Genomic DNA, 26,254 nt, shown 5'->3' with positions numbered 1-26,254 from the left:
AGTTTGGACTATCTGGAATGTGTATCGTGGCAATATCTGTGAACCCTACTTGTCCCCGCCCTAGACGAACCGGTATCGCCTTGAAATGCATGATCAGTGAGCCTCTTATTCTGCCATAAGTACCATCAAATACTATGTAATTACTCGACTTTAAAATATGTGATACTGCTGCAACTAATGATTAATTGTAAGCGATGACCGCCCTTTTTGTTAAATAAAAACAGATTTAATAAAAAAAAACTTAGAGAGACTTGGGAGGAGGATGTTGGTTCGCTAGATGAGGAGGACTGGACGGAGGCTCTGGCCTCCCCGCGGGGGCGGCCACTGCGGTACGCCTACGTCTTATCCAATTCAAATATCTCCACCGGGTCTACTTCACAAGGGTCCGGCTGTGTAGGGCGTGTATGGTGGCCTCCCTAGTATGCCTTAGAAGTGAACAGGAGGAAGGAACCCTGATACATACAGTCCGGCATTGCCCTTCCTTGGCCCGGTTCTGGAGAGGGGTGCTGTCCTGCCTTTCAGAGGTGTTGGGCTGGGACCTGCCCCGGTCACCGAAGTTAGTATCGCTACATGTCATGTAGGGGATTGGAGGCAACATCTATAAACGTCATTGTATGTTGTTGGGGTTCACCTTGGAATAGAGGGATATCGCCAGGGCTTGAAAGGCGCGGGCGCCACCCTTGGTGTTCGTATGGAAGAGGGACCTGGACTTTTGTATGGGCTTAGAGCTCCCTATCTTCACGGCTAGAGGGTGCCCGCAGAAATATTTTACAATTTGGAAGCGGTGGGCAGATTATCAGGTGCTGATGCTGGAGACGATTGCTGAGGGGGGGTCCCCTTCATCCAGATTGATGTTGCCCCGTTGGTGCTAATGGTATTTGATTGCATATATGAGTGTGTGGGTGCGTATGGTGTGGAGCAATGCCATGTTCTAAATGGGACTAAGAGGTTGTTAGTGCGACTGGGGGGGAGGGGGTCGTGTGATGGGGGTTCTAAAAGGTATTTTTCATCTGTATTGCACTTCTACATCCTTGCTCCATTTTTCTTTTCTAAAAAAAGCCAAAGTCATGTTGTCATCTATTGCTTGTGCAGAGGCCTCTGGGGTACAGAGCCCTGCTCTATATGTTTTGATGAATAAAACCAGTTTTAAAAAACCAAATCATTATTCTGGAAAGAGGTCCTTAGCCACATCAGGAGGGTGCTGGGGTTCCCTTTGCCTGAGGTCACAAGTGCGGTCTTGCCAGGCATTAAACCTGCTGGCCTGAAGGCGCTCACCAGGAGCGATTGGATTTTGGTGCTTCAAATATTAGGAGCAGCCAAGCAGCTTATAGCCTTGTATTGGAAAAAACCCGAGGCCCCTCCAATCGCTGCCTGGTTTGTGCGTTTATGGCATGTTGCCACAATGGAGCTCTTCACAGCGCGACTGCAGGCATGCGACACACGCTTTAAGGCTGTTTGGCAACCTTTAATTAAATACCTATGCACTGTTGAACATGCTCGCTATATGTCCACCAAACTAAGAGCGCTGCGCCTTTTGAGGATGCTGTTATCCCTTCGGACCCGAACAGATTGGTTCCATATCTGCTCTTCTGCATTGCGATCCCACCATGGCCGACATAGGATTGGCCTGCATATCCTGCTCCCTATCCCCAGCGCACACTATCCTTGCTCTCCCTGTGATTTCCCTACCTTTTTTCTCTTGCTCATTTCGTTTCGTCTATCCTTTTCTCTCTTTTCTCCACTGCTCTGTGGGTTCCTGGGCCATGTTGGGCCGATTGTTGAATCCGGGCTAGTTGCCCGTTTGTTGCGAGGGTGGACACTAGGGGTTTACCCTCCCCATGGGACCAGACTACGCTACTCTCTGCACTACAATACATGGCCGGCCCCTTATGGATTGTAGGCGTAATGCTGTGTATCACTCAATCTCCTACATAGAGATTTAACGAATTGCATGTGCTATCCAAACACACGGCTGGTCCTGGATAGGGTTGTAGGCTTAACGCTGTGTACCTACTGGTCCTGTGATGTGTGATTTTCTTAGAAAATAAAAAAGATTTGAAACAAAAAAAACAAATCATAATCAGAGGGTCATAATGCTAAAACCGTGGAATGGTGATCTACAACTCTGTACATGCTATAATACTGGACAGACCATTTAAAGAATGGGGTAACCATGTGTCCCTCAGAACCTGAGTTTGTATGATATATAAAAGAAGTGGTTCTGTCGGGAAGGTGGCAATTGCTTTGTACAGGTAAAATCACTGCATTCACAACCTTTGTATTGTACATAAATCATTGAACATGGCTGTCAATAAAACAATACAAAATAGGGTAATAAAGTGATTAAAGTGCAAAAAGTTACTTTGTGGAGGTATATGAAAAATGTTCTATACATATATTATACAAATAGGCAACACTTAGGAGCAACAATAGTAATATAATACTGTCCAATGTTTTCAATGTATGAATACACGGTCCAAGGATGACTTTGTGCTGGGGCCTGTACAATTGCGTAGACTAGAGTGACTACAACGTCGACGTTTCGACCCTAGAGACTCGCGCAGCTTAACATGCGTCAAGGGCGGGTCTTCATCGGGACAAAGGATGGGTGAGCATTGGTTGACAGCCGAAATTATATGGAATGAATAGTAAAGGATCCGGGTGAATTCAGCATCTGTAGACGCACACCGACCGGTTATGGTGTGGGACAATGTTCGAATTTCTAAAAGTCTTCACCAAACGGTTGGAGATTAAATGATTAAATGAACAGTAATTTGGTGGAAACAGACCGAGGAAGTCAAGTATCCCACTTCCCTTCATAACGACAGCGAAGCTGGAGGCGTTCATTTAATCTCCAACATTTTGTTGGACTAAAAAAGAAATTGTCCTTGTGGTGTGTTAAAATAGTACAGGTTGGTTCTCCAGTAGGGACATTGAACCTTGCATATCAATCATAGTTACTTCACAAACAAGCATTGGCATAGCCAATAGGTCTCGCTTTTGGGATCTTATAAGTATTTAGTTATGCAGCACAATATGCTTGCATAGCTAAACACTTATAAGGTCCCAAAGGCGAGACCTATTGGCTATGCCAATGCATCCTCCCATCACTTTTTGTATGTTTCAAGAGTTCTTCACTTTTAATGTTAAAAGTAAAGCGCGGGCGCCGCGATTATAGCAAAAGTAAAGAAATAGAAGTTTTTTTTCCTATTTCTTTACTTTTGCTACAATCACGGCCCCCGCAATTTACTTTGAACGTTAAAAGTAACGCGCCGGTGCCGCGATTATAGCAAAAGTAAAGAAATAGAAAGAAAACATCTATTTCTTTACTTTTACTGTAATCGCGGCACCCGCGCTTCACTTTTAATGTTAAAAGTAAAGCGCGGGTGCCGCAATTATAGCAAAAGTAAAGAAATAAAAGTATTTTTAGATTCTTTACTTTTGCTATAATCGCGGCACTGGCGCTTTAATAGAAAAAAAATCTATTTCTTTACTTTTGCTATAATCGCGGCACCCTCGCTTAACTATTTCTTTAGTTTTACAGATAATGAAAGTGAAACTGCTGAAAGTGATCGCACGGCATGCAGAGGCATGAAACTGACGAGAAGTGAGTGGGAGAGGGGAGGGGATCATAGTGATCGCGGGCATGCAGAGACATGAAGCTGACGAGGAGTGAGTAAAAGTAATGTGCGCGCTGAAAGACAGATGGCAACTGCGCACGTCGCACGTGTGTAATAGCAAGTTTATGGCCGGCAAGGAAGCACTTTTAAAAGCAGGTACTAAATGGCTCGTAAGAGCAGCACATGCGCCTGCTCAGGCGAGACCTAAAAATCAAAGGTTGTGAATACAGTGATTTGACTTGTACAAAGCAATTGCCACCTTCCCGACAGGACCACTTCTTTATATATCATAATACTTGACAGAGGCAACTGTAGGAAAGTGCCCCTTTTTGACATGGTCACCCCCACTTTTTGCCATAGTAGTGATGCTTTTTGCGCAGGGTCGCTGCTAACTAGGCCCATATTGCCATTGCTCTTTCCCTTCAAACAAAATGTCCAATTGCAACCCAATTAGCAAGGACTTTAGTTCCACTGCAAGTCCCTAGTAAATGGTACCCCTAGTACCTAGGTCTTGGGTACTAAAGGGCTGCAGCATATATTATGCCACCATAAGGGACACACACAAAAACTGCATGAAGTTTGCCCTTGCAGGTTGAGTGAAATGCTGCAAACCATTTTGAAAACACAACAAGGCCCACTCCCAGGGCGCCATTCCAAGGTACACTGCATATACTATAAGTAAGTCACGCCTTTAGCAGGATTTAGAGCTGTAAGGCAGGGTGCATTGTATTATATGTGAGGGCCAAGCACAGGCATGTAAAAGCTGCCTCATCTCTACCATGCAACATCTGAGACCTTGTACCAACCCATGTATGTAGAAGAAGAAATTGGTTGTTTACCATGAATGTCCTGCCAGGATGCTCAAGTGCAAAAAACTATTATTTTAAGGTTGATGAAGGTGGAATATGTAACTCTATAGCCAAAAGATCTCGAAGCAGAGAGTAAGGATGACCAGGGGCCGATACAGGCCCCCCGAATATTTTTACAATCAATTCACTATGCTGACAGACTTACCTCTTTGCTACTAGTATAAACATGGCAGCGTTTCATAGTCTAATGAGTTGGCGTTTTCAATGTAATCCAATGGGTGTGTAAGGGTATAAAAGACACGGCACAACTCAAGCAAGCTAAAACATTTTGCCGAATACACTCTGTTTCCGTCCCGGGGCTTGAGCAAATACATTTTGCTGCTTTAAATCGCCATTACTGCAAACTGACGGTTTGTTTCCTTTCAGATAAATTCCGCTTTAACATTTCAAAGCCTCCGCAGCCTTTAATATGCAACACAAGCATCCTCAAGACTTGGAGAATGCCACACCCAGGAGTCCGTTTGGCACCATAGCAGGCAAGAAAATTAGCAGGAGGCATAGCATAATCAGGTTAGGCACACACCTAAAGTGGATCACCTGAAGTGGACACTCGAGGAAGAGTTTCAGCATCTTGTTTTTGGTTAAACCAGCAGCTCTGGGTCAGGTTTATGCTCACTGCATCCCCCGAAATGGTTATATAGGGGTGTAGTTACTACAGGGGCTGGTAGCCCTTTGGCTACTACCTTATACTCCCCTCAATGCCCCCAAATTCAGTATTTAGGCGGCTCTCTGACACATGGAGTTGAGATTAGTCTACCTGGGGAAAAAAGGAGGACAAAAAAAGCCAACGCAAAAACGGTGGACCAGCACCGAAATTGGCGTCAAACCCTGCCTGGCTACTACTCTCCCGATAATTGGAATAAACGGAGGACGGTCCAGTACTTTGCCAATCAAGCAGCATCTACCTTAAGATGAAGGAGCCATCTCCATGTATTTGAAGGTCGCATCCGCCTGCTCCACTGTTTTGCCGACCATCAGATCCACTGAGGGAGCAACTCGCCAGGAGGAGATCAAGAGTCCAGGAGGTCAGCCCCATTGCTTCGCCAAGTCTGGAGACACTGAGCCCCCCCTGAGCCTCCATGCACACATACATTGTGTGTCCAGCCCAGACACCACCAACGCCAACACTGACGAGGGAAGTCAATTTCTCCAAGGTCATAGCTGAGAGTGGCCCTGCAGATTTCTTTCTCTCCTTTTCCATAACAAAGTGGGGGCCTCTGACTCGAGCGAACCACTGGACAGAACACCTCTGCACCAGAGTCTGACAGCCCGGGTCCACGTAAACAGGTGGTCTTCATGCTCCAGCGACCCTCAAGAGCCAAGCCCCCCCTTTCGGGTTCTGCCGTACTGGTCGTCCAGTGCCAACTTGCAGCCCTTCTTTTTGCAGGTACTTCTCCACTGACTTTTCCACGTTGCGCTAGAGGCTACCAATGCTACCAGCACCTCTGCTTCCGGACTCACCAGGGCAGGTAAAATCAAACTGCTAGTGATTTCTTGGAACTTGGCCCCTAAGCACCTTAAGTCCAGAAGAAGAACCCTGTAAACCGTTTGCAAGCATTTCTATGCAGTAAGTGTTTCTCCCAGAGGATAACACTACCACGTTCGAGACTCATACCTCAAAACCATTATTTGAATGATTTTTTCTTATACTACAAAATGTACAACTCTGAAAGTACTTACTTGATTCTAATTATCTTGGGGTCTAAAATTTTATACAAATCTGTATTATTTTTATAAATTGGTCTAGAGTTTTTCTTGAGTGTGAATCTCATTTATTGACTCTGTATGTACAATATATGATTAACACTACCCTGTGATAAGCCTTAAGCTGCTCGACCAAACTACCACAAATACAGCACTTGGGATTATTCATTTAAGCCTTGTAAACCAATAAGGGTCGTCTAATTTTTGCATGGTGTGCCCTTACATTGGCACTACCACATACAAAGTCAGATTTCAACAGCAATTAATAACGACACAGGACAGACATAAAAACATAGAACAAAAAGTGGAAAAGATACAGCTCCTTTAAACCCCTACACCCCCTGCCTGCATCAAGTCTAGCTATTCATTACCTGCAACAGCCAAGTCTGGTCGAGATCAATATTTATAATACTAGAGTGGAAAGATGCAGAGGGAAATTTTCCAAATGTTCTACTAGAAAAATAGACAACACACTGCAATCTTCATTGACCTACCTCCTTTCCCTCATCATCCACAATGAAAAACGGGTTGGTTCCATCAGAAACTGTGAAAGTGAAGCGATCTTTCAAGGAGTTGCTTCCATCATGGCTGTAGCTGATCCGGTTTAGGTAGATGTCATCCATTGTGAAAGTGGTGGTCTGAAGATAGCGCTGCCCATTGCTCGTGCGCTCTATCGTACCGTGGCGAGGTGGTTGCACAATGGTGAAAGTTACTGATTCAGCCTGTTCAGAAAAGAAAGGATTGTGACGCATGGAACTACATTCTCGTCCACATTGCTCAGACAACCATACAAATATTTCTGTAGAACATTTTCCTTTTAGAGACCCACGGACCAAATGTACAAAGTATTTTGCAGTAGCAAACCTTGCAATTCACACATTATCACACGTTTGCAAGTACAAAATAGTAATTTCAAATATACTAAACCCTTTTCAGATTTAGAAAATCCTTTTCTAATTGCAAAATAGGTTTTGCCACTGTTCATTATAATCCAAAATCAATGGGTAAACCAATCAACCCCTGATGGCTAGGGTAGTATAAAATGCACAGGTAAATGTGCCTACAAGGGATGTATTTGTTTATACAATTAGTTTTAATTATTTTTTTACTTTTTACTTAAAGCAAGCTCTTATAATCTGCTACCAAATGAGTTTCTTTTGAAATAATTGTCTGTGCATAAACAAGTCTTATAGTTTAGTTCTCTAAAAGTATGAAAACACAAGCATATATCAAAGGGATTTATAAAAAAAAAAGTTAGCAAAGAATAACATATCAGAACACTAGTGTATAATGAAAAATAGATTTGATCGTAAAAAAAAGTAATACTCGGGGTACAAGATCATTGAACACACAATGTAACAGGAAGTTACATGCATAAATAGTTGTTCTTTTTACTTCTCAATGACAATTGTGTGGACAAGATGGCGGCGTCAGGCTAGACGCCGGTAGCAGCCTCTGACCAGCGCAGCGGAGCATGCCGCTTAACTAAACCGAGTCATCATCTAGCTGCAAAAAAGAAAAGATGGGAAGAGAAACTTGTTGCTAAGATCAATACAGTACTACGCCATTGTAAGGAGATGTCGAGATCAGGCCAAATCACACAGGCTGCTAGCTCAAGGATCGTACCTTCCGACTGCCTGATCCCTGCAAGGGCGTCGCTCTCTCTGCTAGCCTCGGCAATCGGAAACGCAGTCCTGCGGTTGCTGGTCGGTAACCGCCCCTCATCAGGTGATCAACTTTTCCTGTGGCGGCTGAACTCCGTAAACTCCGTAAACAGCTCGGACCACGAAGCGCCAGTGAATTTCGCCGACACACAGTGTTCACAGTGCTCAATGGCCCCGAAAAATGCAGCCGCCGTAGCTTCTGCAGCAGCCAAGACAAGGGCAGGACGTCAAGCCTTGCGGGACCAGGAAGCAGGCAATAGGCGCGGCACTACGCGCGGAGAACTGCATGATACCACAGCTGAGGCGGCAGCGGAGAAAACACCGGTCCGGAGAGGCGTTACCTCCAGCAAAACTCCTGCAGCACCGTTGTCTGCCAAAACCACAGCGCAGGCTGCCCCAACGGTGATCACAATGTTTCAACGTGCCGCTAGTCAGAAACAAATGACTAAAACGGCGCAACAAAGTAATCAGAAGAAACAATCAACTATCTCTATTGAAGGAGCTACAATGTCAGCAGCTGAAGGGGGCGAAGAAAATAACGCAGTTGTGGCAGAGCTGACAGAGATAACTGACGATCAGAGTGCACCTGAACAGCCTTACGGTCAAGAGACTGACCCTACTCCTGAGAGACCTGATATCACGACCACGGAGGTAAGCCAGACACTTCACCCTGCTTCTGCTCCCTTTGATAGACCTGTTATGCATAAACAGGGGGTTAGCGGTATCTCCACTGATACAATAGTGAATTTAGACCCCCCAGAGATGCAAGCAAAAACTCCTAACGGTACTGATACTACTGAGCTTGCTGGGTCAGCTAACACTCCCACTGGTAGTAATAGCAATAACGACGCTAACCATACTTTTGAACCGAACTTGGAACCGAACAGGGAGATGTTGATAAACACTTCGCCTTTGAATATGATACCTGAGTTAAATGCAGACTTAAATACAGACTTACAACTGTGGGCTAATAAGACACAAGCTAATGCTAAGGAGAAAGAGGTCGCAGAGGCTGCAAAATCAGATGTAGGAGCATCAAAAGCCAGTTCGGCAATAAATGATCATCCCATAGACTCTATTGAGGCACTGGAAGCAGATAAGGACATAACAGATTTCTACTCCTTCTCGGAAGATATTAGCTGGTCTGGGGATACTGAGGATGAGCTTGATGAAGCAGATGAAGTTGAGAATGACACAGACTCCAACATAAGCTCAGAATCGGACCTTAACCCCCCAAAAGAGCAACGCGATAGGAGAACTATACTTAAAAAGAAAAAGGCTGGACACCACGGAGCTAATGAACTGTCATGGGATTATACTCCGACCGTTTTGACCCTAAATCAGAATCAGATCCCTATCCCAAAATCTCAAGCATCATCCTCAGATCATGCTCCAAACAGAGAGCAATCTGATCCACCGGGAGCTACACTGACACAAGTAATGGAAACAGTCTTACAAGCTATAGCATCTCACCGGGAGGAGACCTCAAAAGACAGTCGTAAAGCCCGAGCGGGACTACAGAAGGTTCAAGGTGTAGTTTGTAAACTCTCCAAGACAATGGGTGCCTTCACAGAAAGATTAAATGACATTGAAGACCGGATTGTAGTAAATGAAACAGAAGCTGCTGCCACAAATGAGCGAGTTGAAGCACACGAAGCACAGTTCCAGGATATTAGATGGAAACTAGAAGACTATGAAAATAGACTTCGTAGAAATAACCTGCACGTTCTTGGGGTGCCAGAAAAAGCGGAGGGTGAAGACTGTCGCACCTTTATCATACAACTCCTTCGTGATACCCTTCCTGAACTTAACACCTGGGACTGGAGTTATGAGGTACAGCGAGCTCATAGGGTTCCCTTGTCTATAAAACCTACGGCACCCATAGGCAAATATCCACGTGCAATCCTAGTATACTTTGGGAACTTTTTGCTTCGACAAGCTATATCAGAAAAAGCTACACCGGATAAACACCGCAGCAAGGATTCTATATCCTATTTTGTACGTCCTGACTTCTGCCATTGGACAGTTCAAAAGGAGATGGCGACTCAGACAGCTTATCAAGCCTCTTCAAGAAAAGAAGGCTGTAGTATACTTGAACAATCCAGCCAAGCTAAAAGTAATTTATGAGGGTCAAACAAAATTTTTCACATCCGAGATCAAGGCTAAAGAATACCTAGAGAGCTTATGATAGATTCTTAAACAATACATCAAGCCCTATTAGCCAATGATGTGAAGATATTACTGGATTTCCGTATTTTTGGGTGGACTCAAGTAGCTACTTATGAATTACCTAAGAATTGGTATACAATACTATCTCTTCTCTTTTCTTTCTTTTGCTATACTTTTCCTTTCTTCTATTTCGTTGTGTTGTTCTTTTTTGCTATGCACTTAGGATTGCATGCTTCGCTGGTTCTGGTTGGAATATGCTAATCCATCACTATAGACTCTTATGGAGTCTTATTGCCCTTTTTGGGGTGTTGGGGGGTGCAAGGGGGGGGGTCAGGGGAGGGTGCTGGGTGGGAATCAGGGCGGACAGGGTGGGGGGGGGGAAATGCAGTGTAAAATGAGCAGGCTCGAGATTACTAAAGGAATATTGAGGAACAACACAACACTATGCAAGGTTCATGAATACCGTCTAAAACATAAAACAATTAAATGGGGAAGCTAAACTTAGGATGCTGGAATGTGGCAGGTCTTAATTACAGAGGAAAGAGGGCCCAATTTACTCAACTAATGGCTCATAGCTCCTGGGATATCATTTGTATACAGGAAACTCATATTCCCATAGGAGAGATAAGTCATTTAAAAATACCAGGCTTTAATTTATTGGTCACAACTACACAAACCTCGAAAACTAGAGGAGTTACAATCTTAGCGAGAACAAGACTAGGTACCCCAACACGTAAAAAAGCTGATATCCATGGTAGATGGGCCATTGCTCAACTAGATATGGGCATTACTATTTGCTCCATCTACGGTCCTAATCTTGATGACCCTGCACTATATATCGAATTGGAATTAGAATTAGCATCATGGTCAGGCACTTTAATTCTCTGAGGAGATCTTAATTTAACAATTAATCAACTACAATGCCATCAGAGTCATTACAACTACACAGGCCGAAAACCAAGAGTATTCAGGGCAGTACTAAACTTGATTCGTAGTTAAATCTTCGAGACATAGTGGGCCTGATTTAGGTAAATCCCATTTACCGATTTTGAAATACCGAATTTTACCGAATCGGTATTTCAAAATCGGTAAATGGGATGTAGGTCCAAACATCTGGATTCGTTACCGAATCCTTAACAATTCTTTAATTACCGATTCGGTAAATACCGAATCGGTAATGCCCATTCATTCCTATGGGCTTTGAAGCCCATAGGAATGATTAGGCATTACCGATTCGGTATTTACCGAATCGGTAATTAAAGAATTCACAAGGGTGCAGGGGGTGTCACTTTGACACCCTCTAGCACCCCCAAAACGGGCATGTGTGCAATGTGGCACACAGACATGCCCTAAGGGCACGTCTGTCTGTCACATGGCACATGTGTACATGCACAGATGTGCATGTACACAGGAATCGGTATTTTACCATGGATTTGTATTCCATGGTAAAATACCGATTCTGTAAGCCATGTGCCAATAGAAAATTGGCTACCCACATAGCATTTTCGGTAATTTTACCGAATCGGTAAATATTACCGAATCGGTAAATATTACCGATTCGGTAATTATTACCGAATCGGTACTTATTACCGATACGGTAATAATAACGATTCGGTAAAATTACCGAATATGTGCACCTACATCTCCCTAGCCCTTTACCGATCGGAAACGGCCGAAAATCGGTATTTTCGGCCAATTCCGATCGGTAAAGGGCTACCTACATCTGGCCCTAAGTCTTTAAAAAATACAAGAGATCCGGGATACACTTACTTCTCATATCCTCATAGAAAATATGTACGCATAGATTATATATTTACAACCATGGATATTGCCCTGAATGCTCTTATTTTTAAAGCCCCCAAGACAATTTCAGATCATAACTCTCTCCATATTACATTCGAGGTTCCTGGATATAACCGGGTTTACCCACAATGGACATTTGACCGAAAACTAATGGTTAATCAAGAATACATAGTGCATATTACACAATGGACCAAAAAATTCTTCGATATAAATCAATATAGTGCTTCACGCATGATTGTATGGGATAGTTTCAAGGCTGCGTTAAGGGGTGAGACTGCCACTTTTGTTGCCAGCCATAAAAAAGAACGGGAAAAGATACATACCCAGTTAACAAACAGACTAATAAATCTAGAACACTTACATGCCAACCAATTACATCATGGTGATCAGGCTGATGATACTCTGAGGAAGATCTTAACACTTAAAGCCGAGATAAATAATGATTTCACTCAAAAAGCAGCGGAAACTCTCCAAGCTAACCGAAATAAAATCTATGAGACAGGGGAAAATGTAGGGAGACACCTTGCTCTAAGAACTCGGCAAACTCAATCTCGTAACTTCATACAAGGTATTGACTACGGCGGTCAGAAATAAACCACCCAGGAGGATATAGCTATATGCTTTCAGGATTATTACCAAAAACTATATCATAATGAAGATAAGCGATCTATCGATGAAACCAAAGAGTTTTTAGTCAACTGGCTCAGAGAGACAAACATGGCAGAAACCATTGATGAAGATACAAAGAAAGAGTTAGATAAAGAAATCTCCAGAATAGAAGTAGAGCTGGCAATAGCTGAATTAGCCGCAGGGAAAGCAGCGGGACCAGACAAGATACCCCTAGACCTGTATAAAATATTGGGTAAAGTAATTATATCATTCCTGCATGATCTCTTTTTAGGGATTCAGTGGCATGGAATACCCCCTGAATCGTGGAAACAAACCAATATAGCTATTTTCAGGAAAAAGGATAAACCAGCATTAATTAACAACATCATATCGGCCAATTTCATTGATCAATTCAGATTCCAAAACATACGCCAAAATCTTTGCTAACCGCCTGGGCAAGATCGTTGAACATCTAGTGTCTCCCTGGCAACACGGGTTTATACCAGGCAAGAGCACCACAGATCATACACGCAGAGTAATATCTCTTTTTGACATCATGAAAGTAGAGAGGGGTCAGATGTCGATGATCTTGCTGGATGCCGAAAAGGCTATTGACCGGGTTTCCTGGCAGTTTCTCTGAAAAAATATTAGCCATTAATAACATCGGCCCGGTATTCATAAAATCAATAAAAGCCCTTTATGTTGATCCAAAAGCAAGAATTCTGACTGGTGGCTGCGAATCTGAAAATATAAACATTCAGAGAGGCACGCGACAGGGGTGCCCGTGCTCTCCATTATTATTCGCACTCTATATCAATCCCTTAATCATTAAACTATTAACATCACCAGCGATCGTACCAATTAAAATCGGCATCTACAACACTAAAGTTCTTGCTTATGCCGATGACGTTGCGGTTGTAACAACTAACCCTACAGAGGCCATAATCGAAATAGAAGAAACCACCAAATCCTTCGGGCTCTATCCTGGATACTCTCTAAACCAAGACAAAACTATGGTTATATGCACCGAGAATACACCATTTATGAGTCAATACAGAGTAAAAAATGCAAAATACCTAGGAGTGAATATCTCGTCAAATACCAATGATATTAATGCACTAAATTACGATCCTCTAATTAAAAAAATAAAAGCAGATCTACTCAGAGTAAACAACCTTCATCTAAAGGTCGTCTATTCAACCATCTTCAGGACTGTGGGAGTTTGCAATGGTTGACCCTCAAAAATCAATTTGAATAGAAAATATCTTTTTTATCTGGAAAGTCAGGTGTTTGATGAATCAAAAATAGCCTATTTGAAGGATCGCTCGCAAAAGTCGGCGTGAGACTAGACTTATGCGAACAAGCATACATTTTGAAGCTAACTGCCACAACACAATTCAGATTCATATCCACAGAGCATCTATTGCTATGATCACTGCCTGTCTATAAGAATACTGACTACGAGGGCGACTGCAGATTTTGTTGCAAACCACTACAATATTATTCAGATATGGATCCGATCCTTCAAACAGGCTATTTTTGATTCATCAAACACCGGATTTTCCAGATAAAAAAAAATATTTTCTATTCAAATTGATTTTGAATAGAATTATCATCGGCAATAAGATTTCACAATGGTTTGCTACCGCAAAGTGTGTTTGTAGCCAATCATAATGAGTTGCAAATAGGTGGGCCGTTCACAGACTGGACACTTTGTAAAATGACATCGCAAAGTTTCTCGGTTCTCGGTTATTTACTTGTTACATCAAACAATTGATGGACGGAATGCTGACAATGCAAACATTCTCCCCCAGTCAAAAGATCTGGGTTAAATCCATCGTCCTTTTGCCCACTACGCCAGCCCAGTTTGGACCCAGCCATATGCAAATCAGTCATGACCCTGTGCCTCATGGGAACAGTCCAGACCGAACTGCCTGGCCAGGTCCTCCCTGGACTGGAAACAAGTATCCCCAGAAACCGGTCCCCGGTAGCTTGTCTCCTTTCTGGTGAAGAATTGGCTTGGTAGTTTAGTCTGCCCTGTTCCCATGATGCACTGGGCCAGGGACAGACTGATTTGCATATAGCCAGGTTCTGAGCTGGGATGGTGCAGTGAGATAAATAACGGTGATGGATCAAGCCCTGATCTTTGGACTGGGTAAGAGTGGTCTGCTTAACTCAGACACTCTGTTCATCACCACCCCCTTTTCTGAATCGTTTTTGGCCACTATAGGTGTGGCAGGGTATACTCAGACATGAGTCCCTTTCTCACTGCACCATCAGGATTCAAGCAAGCCGGGCCGAAGACGGCTGAAATGCCAGAAACCGGTCCCCGGTAGCTTGTCTCCTTTCTGGTGAAGAATTGGCTTGGTAGTTTAGTCTGCCCTGTTCCCATGATGCACTGGGCCAGGGACAGACTGATTTGCATATAGCCAGGTTCTGAGCTGGGATGGTGCAGTGAGATAAATAACGGTGATGGATCAAGCCCTGATCTTTGGACTGGGTAAGAGTGGTCTGCTTAACTCAGACACTCTGTTCATCACCACCCCCTTTTCTGAATCGTTTTTGGCCACTATAGGTGTGGCAGGGTATACTCAGACATGAGTCCCTTTCTCACTGCACCATCAGGATTCAAGCAAGCCGGGCCGAGGACGGCTGAAATGCCAGAAACCGGTCCCCGGTAGCTTGTCTCCTTTCTGGTGAAGAATTGGCTTGGTAGTTTAGTCTGCCCTGTTCCCATGATGCACTGGGCCAGGGACAGACTGATTTGCATATAGCCAGGTTCTGAGCTGGGATGGTGCAGTGAGATAAATAACGGTGATGGATCAAGCCCTGATCTTTGGACTGGGTAAGAGTGGTCTGCTTAACTCAGACACTCTGTTCATCACCACCCCCTTTTCTGAATCGTTTTTGGCCACTATAGGTGTGGCAGGGTATACTCAGACATGAGTCCCTTTCTCACTGCACCATCAGGATTCAAGCAAGCCGGGCCGAAGACGGCTGAAATGCCAGAAACCGGTCCCCGGTAGCTTGTCTCCTTTCTGGTGAAGAATTGGCTTGGTAGTTTAGTCTGCCCTGTTCCCATGATGCACTGGGCCAGGGACAGACTGATTTGCATATAGCCAGGTTCTGAGCTGGGATGGTGCAGTGAGATAAATAACGGTGATGGATCAAGCCCTGATCTTTGGACTGGGTAAGAGTGGTCTGCTTAACTCAGACACTCTGTTCATCACCACCCCCTTTTCTGAATCGTTTTTGGCCACTATAGGTGTGGCAGGGTATACTCAGACATGAGTCCCTTTCTCACTGCACCATCAGGATTCAAGCAAGCCGGGCCGAAGACGGCTGAAATGCCAGAAACCGGTCCCCGGTAGCTTGTCTCCTTTCTGGTGAAGAATTGGCTTGGTAGTTTAGTCTGCCCTGTTCCCATGATGCACTGGGCCAGGGACAGACTGATTTGCATATAGCCAGGTTCTGAGCTGGGATGGTGCAGTGAGATAAATAACGGTGATGGATCAAGCCCTGATCTTTGGACTGGGTAAGAGTGGTCTGCTTAACTCAGACACTCTGTTCATCACCACCCCCTTTTCTGAATCGTTTTTGGCCACTATAGGTGTGGCAGGGTATACTCAGACATGAGTCCCTTTCTCACTGCACCATCAGGATTCAAGCAAGCCGGGCCGAAGACGGCTGAAATGCCAGAAACCGGTCCCCGGTAGCTTGTCTCCTTTCTGGTGAAGAATTGGCTTGGTAGTTTAGTCTGCCCTGTTCCCATGATGCACTGGGCCAGGGACAGACTGATTTGCATATAGCCAGGTTCTGAGCTGGGATGGTGCAGTGAGATAAATAACGGTGATGGATCAAGCCCTGATCTTTGGACTGGGTAAGAGTGGTCTGCTTAACTCAGACACTCTGTTCATCACCACCCCCTTTTCTGAATCGTTTTTGGCCACTATAGGTGTGGCAGGGTATACTCAGACATGAGTCCCTTTCTCACTGCACCATCAGGATTCAAGCAAGCCGGGCCGAAGACGGCTGAAATGCCAGAAACCGGTCCCCGGTAGCTTGTCTCCTTTCTGGTGAAGAATTGGCTTGGTAGTTTAGTCTGCCCTGTTCCCATGATGCACTGGGCCAGGGACAGACTGATTTGCATATAGCCAGGTTCTGAGCTGGGATGGTGCAGTGAGATAAATAACGGTGATGGATCAAGCCCTGATCTTTGGACTGGGTAAGAGTGGTCTGCTTAACTCAGACACTCTGTTCATCACCACCCCCTTTTCTGAATCGTCTGGGGTGAATGTATGACATTGTTCTGCATTCTGTCCATCAACTGTTGTTTTTGCCTCAGTTATTTACTGTCCGCCATCAGCTGTCTAAGCTCGAACCTTTGTTACATTTCAATGTGCCATAGTTTAAAAGCCAAATCATATTGATCTCAAACTAATAATAGAACTCTACTTTTACCCTGCATTGCCACGGTCATTCTGAAAGTAAATCGGGAATAAAACATTTAACACAGGAATGTGAAGCAGTTAGGATTTTCAGTGGACAAGCTGTAACCCCGCTCTGCCAGTGAAACGGAAAGGATGGATGGGATGGTTGCAAATGTCTCAAACACTGGCAAGCAACCAGGGCCACATATCAGTTCTTTGTACACCGAGAGCACTTTATGGTACTTGCTGTGAAACACAGATACTATGTGCAAGTGAAGAACATTCGGACATTGTTGTAGATCTATTTACTTCTTGCTGAGGTAGGAGACTCCAATTCGACTCAGATGCTATTTACGCACTACAACCATATTCAGGTATCTGTAGGTAGACCATTTTGAATAAATGTACTGATTTTGTAGCAACTATTCTGCTGGTATGCTCATTCGTGCATTTATCTCTTTTTCTCATGCTGCATGGATAAGATTTTTACAGGCTGTTTCGTTCATGTCTGCAGATCTGAACAGCAACACCTCATTGACTTGAATTATCCCACATCTTCGGTAACTGGATCAGTCACTGTGTTGTAAACCACGAAACTGAATGAAAGGTCACGCCCGGTTATTGAATAGTGCTTCAATATCAATCAATCAATCAGGAGTTTGTTAAAGCGCGACTACTCACCCGTAAGGGTCTCAAGGCGCTAGGGGTGGGGACGGGGGGAGGCGGGGTCGGGGGTGCAGGTTCCATTCCATCAAGGAGGGGGTCTGTCGAAGAGCCAGGTTTTGAGGTTTCTTGCGAAGATGGGGAGCGATGTTGTCTGTATGAGGTGGAGCGGAAGGGCGTTCCATGCTTTGGCCGCGAGGAAGGAGAAGGAGCGGCCTCCCGATCTGGTCTTTTTGGTGCGGGGGACCACGGCGTAGGAAAGCTGGGCTGATCGTAGGGTCCTTTGGGGTGCGTGGAATTTGAGTCGGCTGTTCAGGTATGCTGGTCCGGTGCCGTGGAGGGCCTTGTGTGCGTGGGTGAGCATCTTAAAGGTGATTCTCGCCTCGACGGGGAGCCAGTGGAGTGTGCGCAGGTGCTGGGAGATGTGGCAGTGTTTTGGCAGGTTGAGGACCAGTCTTGCGGCGGCGTTCTGTATGTTCTGTAGCTTGCGGATGAGGTTTTTGTTTATTCCGGCGTAGAGTGCGTTGCCGTAGTCGAGTCTGCTGATGACCAGGGCGTGAGTGACTGTCTTTCGGTGTTCGAGGGGGATCCATTTGAAGGTCTTACGAAGGAGGCGGAGGGTGTGGAAGCAGGAAGATGAGACAGAGTTGATCTGGCGGTCCATTTTGAGCTCGGAGTCCAGGATGATTCCCAGGTTGCGTGCGTGGTCTGTGGGGGTTGGCGGGTTTCCAAGGGCGGTGGGCCACCAGGTGTCGCTCCAGGCGTCGGGGTTTGGGCCCATGATGAGTACTTCTGTTTTGTTGGTGTTTAGTTGAAGGCAGCTGTTTTTCATCGATTTGGCGATGGCTTCCATGCCTTCTCGAAAGTTGCGTCTGGCGGTGTTGGGCTCGTTGGATAGGGAGAGGATGAGCTGGGTGTCGTCTGCATATGACACGATGTTGAGTCCGTAGGTTCTGACGATGGGAGCAAGTGGAGCCATGTAGACGTTGAAGAGCGTCGGGCTGAGGGAGGAGCCCTGGGGGACTCCGCAGGTGATCGGTGTGGGGTCCGAGAGGAAAGGGGGGAGTCTGACCCGCTGCGTCCTGCCGGAGAGGAAGGAGCAGATCCAGTCGAGGGCCTTGACCTGGATTCCTGCATCGTAGAGTCTGCGTATTAGGGTGCGGTGGGAGACTGTGTCGAACGCCGCTGATAGGTCGAGGAGGATGAGGGCTACTGTTTCTCCTTTGTCCAGTAAGGTGCGGATGTCGTCTGTTGCGGCGAGGAGGGCGGTTTCCGTACTGTGGTTTTTTCTGAAGCCGGATTGGGAGGAGTCGAGGATGTTGTGTTCTTCAATGAATGTGGCGAGTTGGCTGTTGATGGCTTTCTCGATGACTTTCGCTGGGAACGGGAGCAGGGAGATGGGTCTGTAGTTTTTGAGGTCGGTGGGGTCCGCTGAGGGTTTCTTTAGGAGGGGGTTGACCTCGGCGTGTTTCCAGTCGTCGGGGAACGAGGCGGTCGCCAGGGAGCGGTTGATGGTTTGGCGGAGCATGGGAGCGATGGTGTTGGCGGCTCTGTTGAAGATGTGGTGGGGGCAGGGGTCCGTAGGGGCCCCTGAGTGGATTGACTTAATTGTCTTCAGTGTGTCTTCGGTGGTGAGGGCTGTCCTGTCATCAATCGCTGGTTTCCGGGTGTCGGGGGTGGTTGGTGAGGGTTCAGTGTGTTGGTTGTCTTCGTCGAAGTTGTCGTAGATCCTCTTGATTTTGTGGTGGAAAAAGATGCTGAGTTTGTCGCAGAGGTCTTGTGAGGGAGGGATGTCGGTAGACTCGCTGGTGGGTTGGGCAAACTCCTTGATGATGCTGAAGAGTTCCTTGCTGTTGTGTGCGTGGGTGGAGATTCTGTCTTCAATCGCTTTTTTCCTCGTTTCTCTGATGAGTTGATGGTGGGCGTTGGTGGCGGCTCTGAAGTTGTTGTGGGCTTCTGTAGATTTGGTGTTTCTCCAGGCCTTTTCAAGGCGGCGGCATGTGCGCCTGGACTCTCGAAGTTCGGTGGTAAACCATCTGGCTTTCTTGGCACGGGTATTGTTTTTCTTGAGGGGGGCTATGGTGTTGGTGCTGTCCGAGATCCATCTATGTAGGGTTCTGGCTGCGGTGTTGGGGTCGTCGTTTTCCGCGATGGTTGGGGTGGAGTTGTTGAGTGAGGAGGTGACTGGTCATCGGTGATTTTGGTCCAGTTTCTTTGTGGAAGCAGGTGCTGGTGTCTGTGGATGGTGGGTGTTCTGAAGGTGAAGTGGACGCAACGATGGTCGGTCCATGGGAGTTTGGTGGTGTGACTGAAGGTGATGGAGTTTCCTGTAGTGAAGAGGGGGTCGAGGGTGTGTCCTGCTGAGTGTGTGGGCTCGGTCACGATCTGGCGGAGTCCAGTGTTGTGGAGGTTGTCCAGGAGGGATGTGGTGTTGGGGTCCAGTTGATTGTCGAGGTGGAATTTGAGGTCTTCCAGCAGGGTGTAGTTGGTGGATGCGATGGCCTGCAGGGAGATAATGTCCGTGATGGAGTTGGCGAAGGGTCCGCGGGGTCCAGGGGGTCGGTAGATGAGGGTTCCTCGGAGGGCGGCGGTGGGGCTGGCCAGTATCTTGAAGTGAAGGTGTTCCATCAGTTCTGTGGATTCGTCAGGGAGTGTGCTCAGGCGGAGGCTGGATTTGTGGACGATGGCGATTCCTCCTCCTGGGTGGATGGGGCGGTCCTTCCTGGAGATCTTGTATCCTTGGGGGATAGCGATGGCGATGTCCGGTCCCGAGGTGGTGTTGGTCCAGGTTTCGGTGAAGAATGCTACGTCTGGGGTGGTGCTGTCGAGGAGGTCCCAGATTTCTGTTGCGTGTTTGTGGAAGGATCGGACGTTGAGGAGGATGCATTGCAGGGTCTTCGGTTGGGTTGTGTTCTTGTGGGCGGGTTGTGCTGGATCCGTGTTCTTGGCGGTGCTGCAGGTGTGCCGGCAGCGGTGACAGCTGAAGGGTCCATGGGTGTCGGCTGGTGATGCTAGCTTGCAGTTGTTGTTGCAGCCTGGGTTGAGTGCGTGGAGTGCTGCTGGGTCGTAGTGTTGGCGGGGCGGAGGTCCAGGGTTCCTGGTGCTGGTTGCAGACGGGTCGCAGACGGGCGCAGACGTGCTTGCCAATACCATATCATATGTCAGATTGTGCTCAAAACAAATGCCAAATAACACCAATTAGAACTGCTGGCGAGCTACTTGCTGTATTCAAGAACCAACTGTAAACCAGAAAGCACTCAGGAATAAGGGTGATTGAAAGACAGTGGCTAGGGAAGATAGTGTCTAGCCAATTTCATACTTCTGGAGAAAAGTGCATGTGCAGCACATAATTGACTGTTTTTTTACATTTGTAAGGCGCAAACTATCTCTTGCAAGAGAAAAGGCTTCTTCATTTGTCTAGTTCAGTAGTACATGGCATATAAGACTTCAGATCATCCTGACAGCACTGGTGAAATGGCTGCACAAACAAGATAGGTCAACTCTATGTCAGAACCAGAAGGCTCGGATTGTGCTTAACGCTTATTAACAAAAAACACAATTGATGGACAGAATGTAGAACAATATCATACATTCACCCCAGTACAAGGATCTAGGCCTAAATCCATCGATTTTTTGCACTCCACACCACCCTGGGTTAGACACTGGCTATATGCAAATCAGCTCTGACCCTGTGCCCCATGGGAACAGTCCAGTCCGAACTACCAAGCCATATCTTTCCCAGACCGGAATCAAGCATCCAAGGACCGGTTTCTGGCTATCAGCCTTCATTCAGCCTGGATAGCTTGACTCCAGTGGTGTGGAGAGCCTGGGACTCACGTCTGAGTATACCCAGCACACTCAGGGTGAAAATTGCAAAAAGCATAATTGATGGACAGAATGTAGAACAACTTCATACATTCACTCCAGTACAAGGATCTGGGCCTAAATCCATCGATTTTTTGCACTCCACACCACCCTGGGTTAGACACTGGCTATATGCAAATCAGCTCTGACCCTGTGCCCCATGGGAACAGTCCAGTCCGAACTACCAAGCCATATCTTTCCCAGACCGGAATCAAGAATCCAAGGATTGGTTTCTGGCTATCAGCATTCATTCAGCCTGGATAGCTTGACTCCAGTGGTGTGGAGAGCCTGGGACTCACGTCTGAGTATACCCAGCACACTCAGGGTGAAAATTGCAAAAAACACAATTGATGGACAGAATGTAGAACAATGTCATACATTCACCCCAGTACAGGGATCTGGGCCTAAATCCATCGATTTTTTGCACTCCACACCACCCTGGGTTAAACACTGGCTATATGCAAATCAGCTCTGACCCTGTGCCCCATGGGAACAGTCCAGTCCGAACGACCAAGCCATATCTTTCCCAGACCGGAATCAAGCATCCAAGGACCGGTTCCTGGCTATCAGCCTTCATTCAGCCTGGATAGCTTGACTCCAGTGGTGTGGAGAGCCTGGGACTCACGTCTGAGTATACCCAGCACACTCAGGGTGAAAATTGCTGGGTATACTCAGACGTGAGTCCCAGGCTCTCCACACCACTGGAGTCAAGCTAACCAGGCTGATGAAGGCTGATAGCCAGAAACCGGTCTTTGGATGCTTGATTCCGGTCTGGGAATGACATAGCTTGGTAGTTCGGACTGGACTGTTCCTATGAGGCACAGGGTCAGAGCTGATTTGCATATAGCCAGTGTCTTACCCAGGGTGGTGTGGAGTGCAAAAAAACGATGGATTTAGACCCAGATCCTTGTACTGGGGTGAATGTATGACATTGTTTTACATTCTGTCCATCAACTGTGTTTTTTGCAATTTTCACCCCGAGTGTGCTGGGTATACTCAGACGTGAGTCCCAGGCTCTCCACACCAAATGTCTCAGTAAACAATTGTAAATGAAGATGGCCTGGAAGTGCGTTTTCGCGTTTCCAGGCTGACTTCATTTACATAAAGTACTGCCATTGTTTAGCCCATCAATTTCATTCTCATGCAGAGGCACAAGGTCCTCATTAACAATTCAGGGAGTGTTGCTTTCCAACAATAAAAAAATCAAAAAGTAAGACAAGTGTGATCCTGAACACATCCTGGAAGGGGAAAGATGTGGATATAACAATGAAAGATTCCGTAAGTATTTAGTTGTTTTTGTTCCTATAAAATAATGCACATTTTGAATGAAGAGTAAATAAACTAATTAGTTGGAAGTTCTCTTTTTTAGGTTATGAAACCTCAATTGGTTAGCACAATCAATGCCATGTCTTGTCTGTTTGTGAGATCAGAGAGCTACAGATTTGAATCCTGGTTGGCGCAGTGCAGAATAGGGACTTCTGTATTTACAGTGCTATGATGTCCCAGCCTGTAACAAAAAGTATCCTGGATAGGTTGGTCATTACTTTAAAATTGTGTTAGGCACAGTACAACAGACTGGCACAAAATAGTTTCATGTAAAACAGGCACTTAAGAAATACTGTTAGGAATAAGCAGCCAGACAGTATCTGGTGCGAGCGTTTTTATAAGTCCATATAAAAGACTTAACAAAACCGGGCACCTTTATATGATCTCTCAAAAATACTAAAACTGTCACCATGAAACTTCAAGTGACTGCAAAAATGTAATCCTATATTTGCTCCCAGCTAGCCTTTACATTTGGTGGGTAAGCAACTGCACACATTCACATTCATTTTAGGTAAGTGATGGCTCAATGAATGGGGTGTTGTGGGGACTAATTTTTAGGTTGAGCCTGTAACAGCGTGCATGCGTTGTTCTGGCGACGACTTCATGTAGGGGCTTTTGAAATCTGCCCTCACACTCACACACACTCGTGCATGTGCTTTTTCTTTTGTTCTACGCTGTTGGCCTTAGCGTGCGTCTTTTTTTTTTTTGAGAACCTTTATTATTACTTCAAGCAATTACAAGTATGGGCCTACAACCACCCCGGCCGGCCGCTAGTCAAAGCAGAAATACAGCAAAGCAATGTGGAAAGTTGTGACAGTTCGAAGACCGGGGTCCTACATATGTCCAGGTCATGACTTGTATTCATGCATACAGGGCTGAATTCAGGATTATGAAGGTTCATTTTGCAATATGGGAAAACTAAAAATAAGTGCCATACGGTCATACATGGTCCTACAATAACGAGCATGAATCAGGATATCCGCAAATAGTAGAAATACAAGTGAAGTATTGGGGGTAAGGTACGCAAATCAGGATAAATTTAGGCACAAACCCGTTCCGTAGCAAAACTGAACCCCACCCCTCAAAAACGAAACATATTGCAGGAGACATGAAGAACGACGACACTAAAAAAGGAAAAAGACTAAAGGGCCATAGAAACAAATAACAGACAATTTGACAGACCCCATCCCCCTACCCCCCACCCTGCACCCCTACAGAAGGCCACGGCCTACCCCCCCCAGCAGCTTGCCTGTCGCCCTAATGGAGACCCGAAATATAGGAAAAGAGGAGAAAAGAGAAAAGAAGAAAAAAGTGGAGGAGGGCCCTCGATCTTGCCACCCGGCCCCGCCCCTCATCCCCGCGCCCAGGAGACATCCTAAAAGCAAGATCAGAATATCTATGGAGAACATCAATCACCGACCACACCAGCAATATAATCCCGGCCAAATGTCCCCCAAGCATCGCCAGCAACAATAAGTCCACTAGACTCTGGATGGTATCATCCCTGGCCTTGTCTATCAATGGAATCAACATACGTCCACTTATCAATCGGTATACAGAGCGGTGTGGAGGGTCCAAGTGATCCAGGCGGGCCAGGCCGCGTTATCGCTTCCTAGGACTTCAGCAACCCAAACCCATCCGAACATGTATGGCGGGAATCCGTTGGTTTCGATATTGACCCTGAAAACATCCCCAAGTCCGAACACAGTCTCATCAGCCAAGGAGGGAGAGTCACACAATCCGGCAAGCGCCGAGGCGTCGCCGGGGCAGCCCAAAAAATAGATCGACGTTGTCTCCCCAGCTGCCAATTAGACATGTGCCCCGAAGAGACACTCGCATGTACAACAGAGCTGTCCATGGCGAGCACAGGAGCCGGGTCTTTCAGCGGCTCCAGGAACTTAGGCGTAGCCGGAGCACTCTTCATGGACAGAGAGGCGGGCACGTCGGCACTCCGGTGAGAACGAACTGTGCCCGTGTGGAACGGCGGGACAACAATGGCGGCCATCCTTCTTCCCAAGTCCCGGGCATTACAGACCAGGGTCTCGTGCAGGGTCGTTAGAGCAGCCAATATATCTTTGGACGTGGGCTCCTTCTCGCACCGCCAGTCCCCTGATCTCATCCGCACGGCCGCCATCCTAGCCGATCCGGCCTCGTCCTTCTTCACCTCACCTCAGGGACCGGGCCCCAAACCAGGGCGCTACAGGATTCTCAGCCGGGACTCAAAAGTACAAGGCAGGCTCCCCGGAGAAGAGTCACCAAAGGGCTAAACAAAATCTCTGCTGCTCCCTGGGAGCCGCCCGCCGATTCCGGGGGTAATCCTTGATTATGCCCGGACACAGAACTGGGAAGGGGGGCCAAATATTGTGCACTCCCCTCGACCCTGCTTTGCCACGCAGCCCCACGAGGCACTGCGCTAGGTGGACTGGGTCGTCACTGTCGGCATCGGCCCATCAATTCAGCGGCACCCTCCGGCCGACTCCTCACCTCCACCAGTGGCCGCTGTTGTCGCATTTGCGGCCGGCTGCTCCTCTCAATCGACACCCCGGTCCCAGCACCGCGAGGGCCTCAGAACAGTCCGGGACATTTGTCCGGGTCTGCCGCACGTAGAAGGCTCAGGAGCAGACGGTAAGTGAAAGTTATCCTTCGCCTACTTAAATATGCCATTGCAGCTCAGGATACCTGCCAGGATGTATGCGCGGGGTGAGAGGGCTCACGGAGCCGAGCGTCTAGGCGGCCATCTCGATCGCTGGCGTGGCTCCTCCCCAGCGTGCGTCTTTTTAACAAAGACAGCACGCAATTGGCCAAAAGCGGGCCCATTTCTCGGCCCATAGCCTATTGGTGTTGGTGACCTGCACGGCCATGTGGTTTCAATTATCGTGCCCACACACAGGCGTGATAATTGAAACCACATGGCTCACTGTGGCGCGCGCACCACTCGCGGGCTTGTTTGTTTTACAATAGCGATCGCTTTCACTGCCGATTGTTTCTCGGGTAAGTAAGACAAATTAGTCTTTTGTTCAGTATCTGTAGCCTTGTGACTTATTTTAATTCACACTTTCCGTTTGCAGGTATTTTTTTAATTGTATATAAGATTAGTTGTGACGACTGTCTGTGCCATTGAGCAACGTCAGTTTTCGTAAGTCGATACATATGAACTCTTGGCATATTTAAAGTAGTGTGTTGAGTAGGACGGCTAATATTTGTGGTGACCTGCAGGTCGGGAGTTAAATTCCCGAGAGGGCCACCTGGGGCTTCCATCTTTGAAAAGTTAATAATAGAGTAGCATTACAAAGTATTTTTAAGCCGTATCTCTCATATATTTTTCTCGCCGTACTACGTGTTGCTGTCTTTTTCACGGGTCTAATCCCTCTTGCGTGATTGCATGTGTGGTTCTCCCCATTGCTTCCCCCTCCTGCTCTCCCGTTTAGCTTCAGCTTCCCCTCGCGCTCTCCCTCTTGTTCCTCTTGTACCCTTTCCTCTTTGCATCTTCCAGTCCCAAACCTGCCTCTGAAAAAAACCTCTTTGCTTGGTTT

The 26,254-nt window shown here is 46.5% G+C and overlaps 1 protein-coding gene across 1 annotated transcript in view; it reads right to left on the bottom strand.

Annotated features, from left to right (window-relative positions):
* The window catches only part of FRAS1 (Fraser extracellular matrix complex subunit 1), a 1,404,104-nt gene that overhangs the window by 1,224,583 nt on the left and 153,267 nt on the right, over positions 1–26,254 (bottom strand). The window contains exon 3 of the mRNA XM_086961814.1: positions 6,688–6,915. Coding sequence (XP_086817940.1) covers positions 6,688–6,915 — 228 coding nt within the window. The remainder of the gene's footprint in view (positions 1–6,687; positions 6,916–26,254) is intronic.

This window comes from Lissotriton vulgaris, chromosome 3_1 (genome assembly GCF_964263255.1).
Source record: "Lissotriton vulgaris chromosome 3_1, aLisVul1.2, whole genome shotgun sequence".
Lineage (NCBI taxonomy): Eukaryota > Metazoa > Chordata > Amphibia > Caudata > Salamandridae > Lissotriton > Lissotriton vulgaris.
This window is presented reverse-complemented; position numbering and strand designations above follow the sequence as displayed.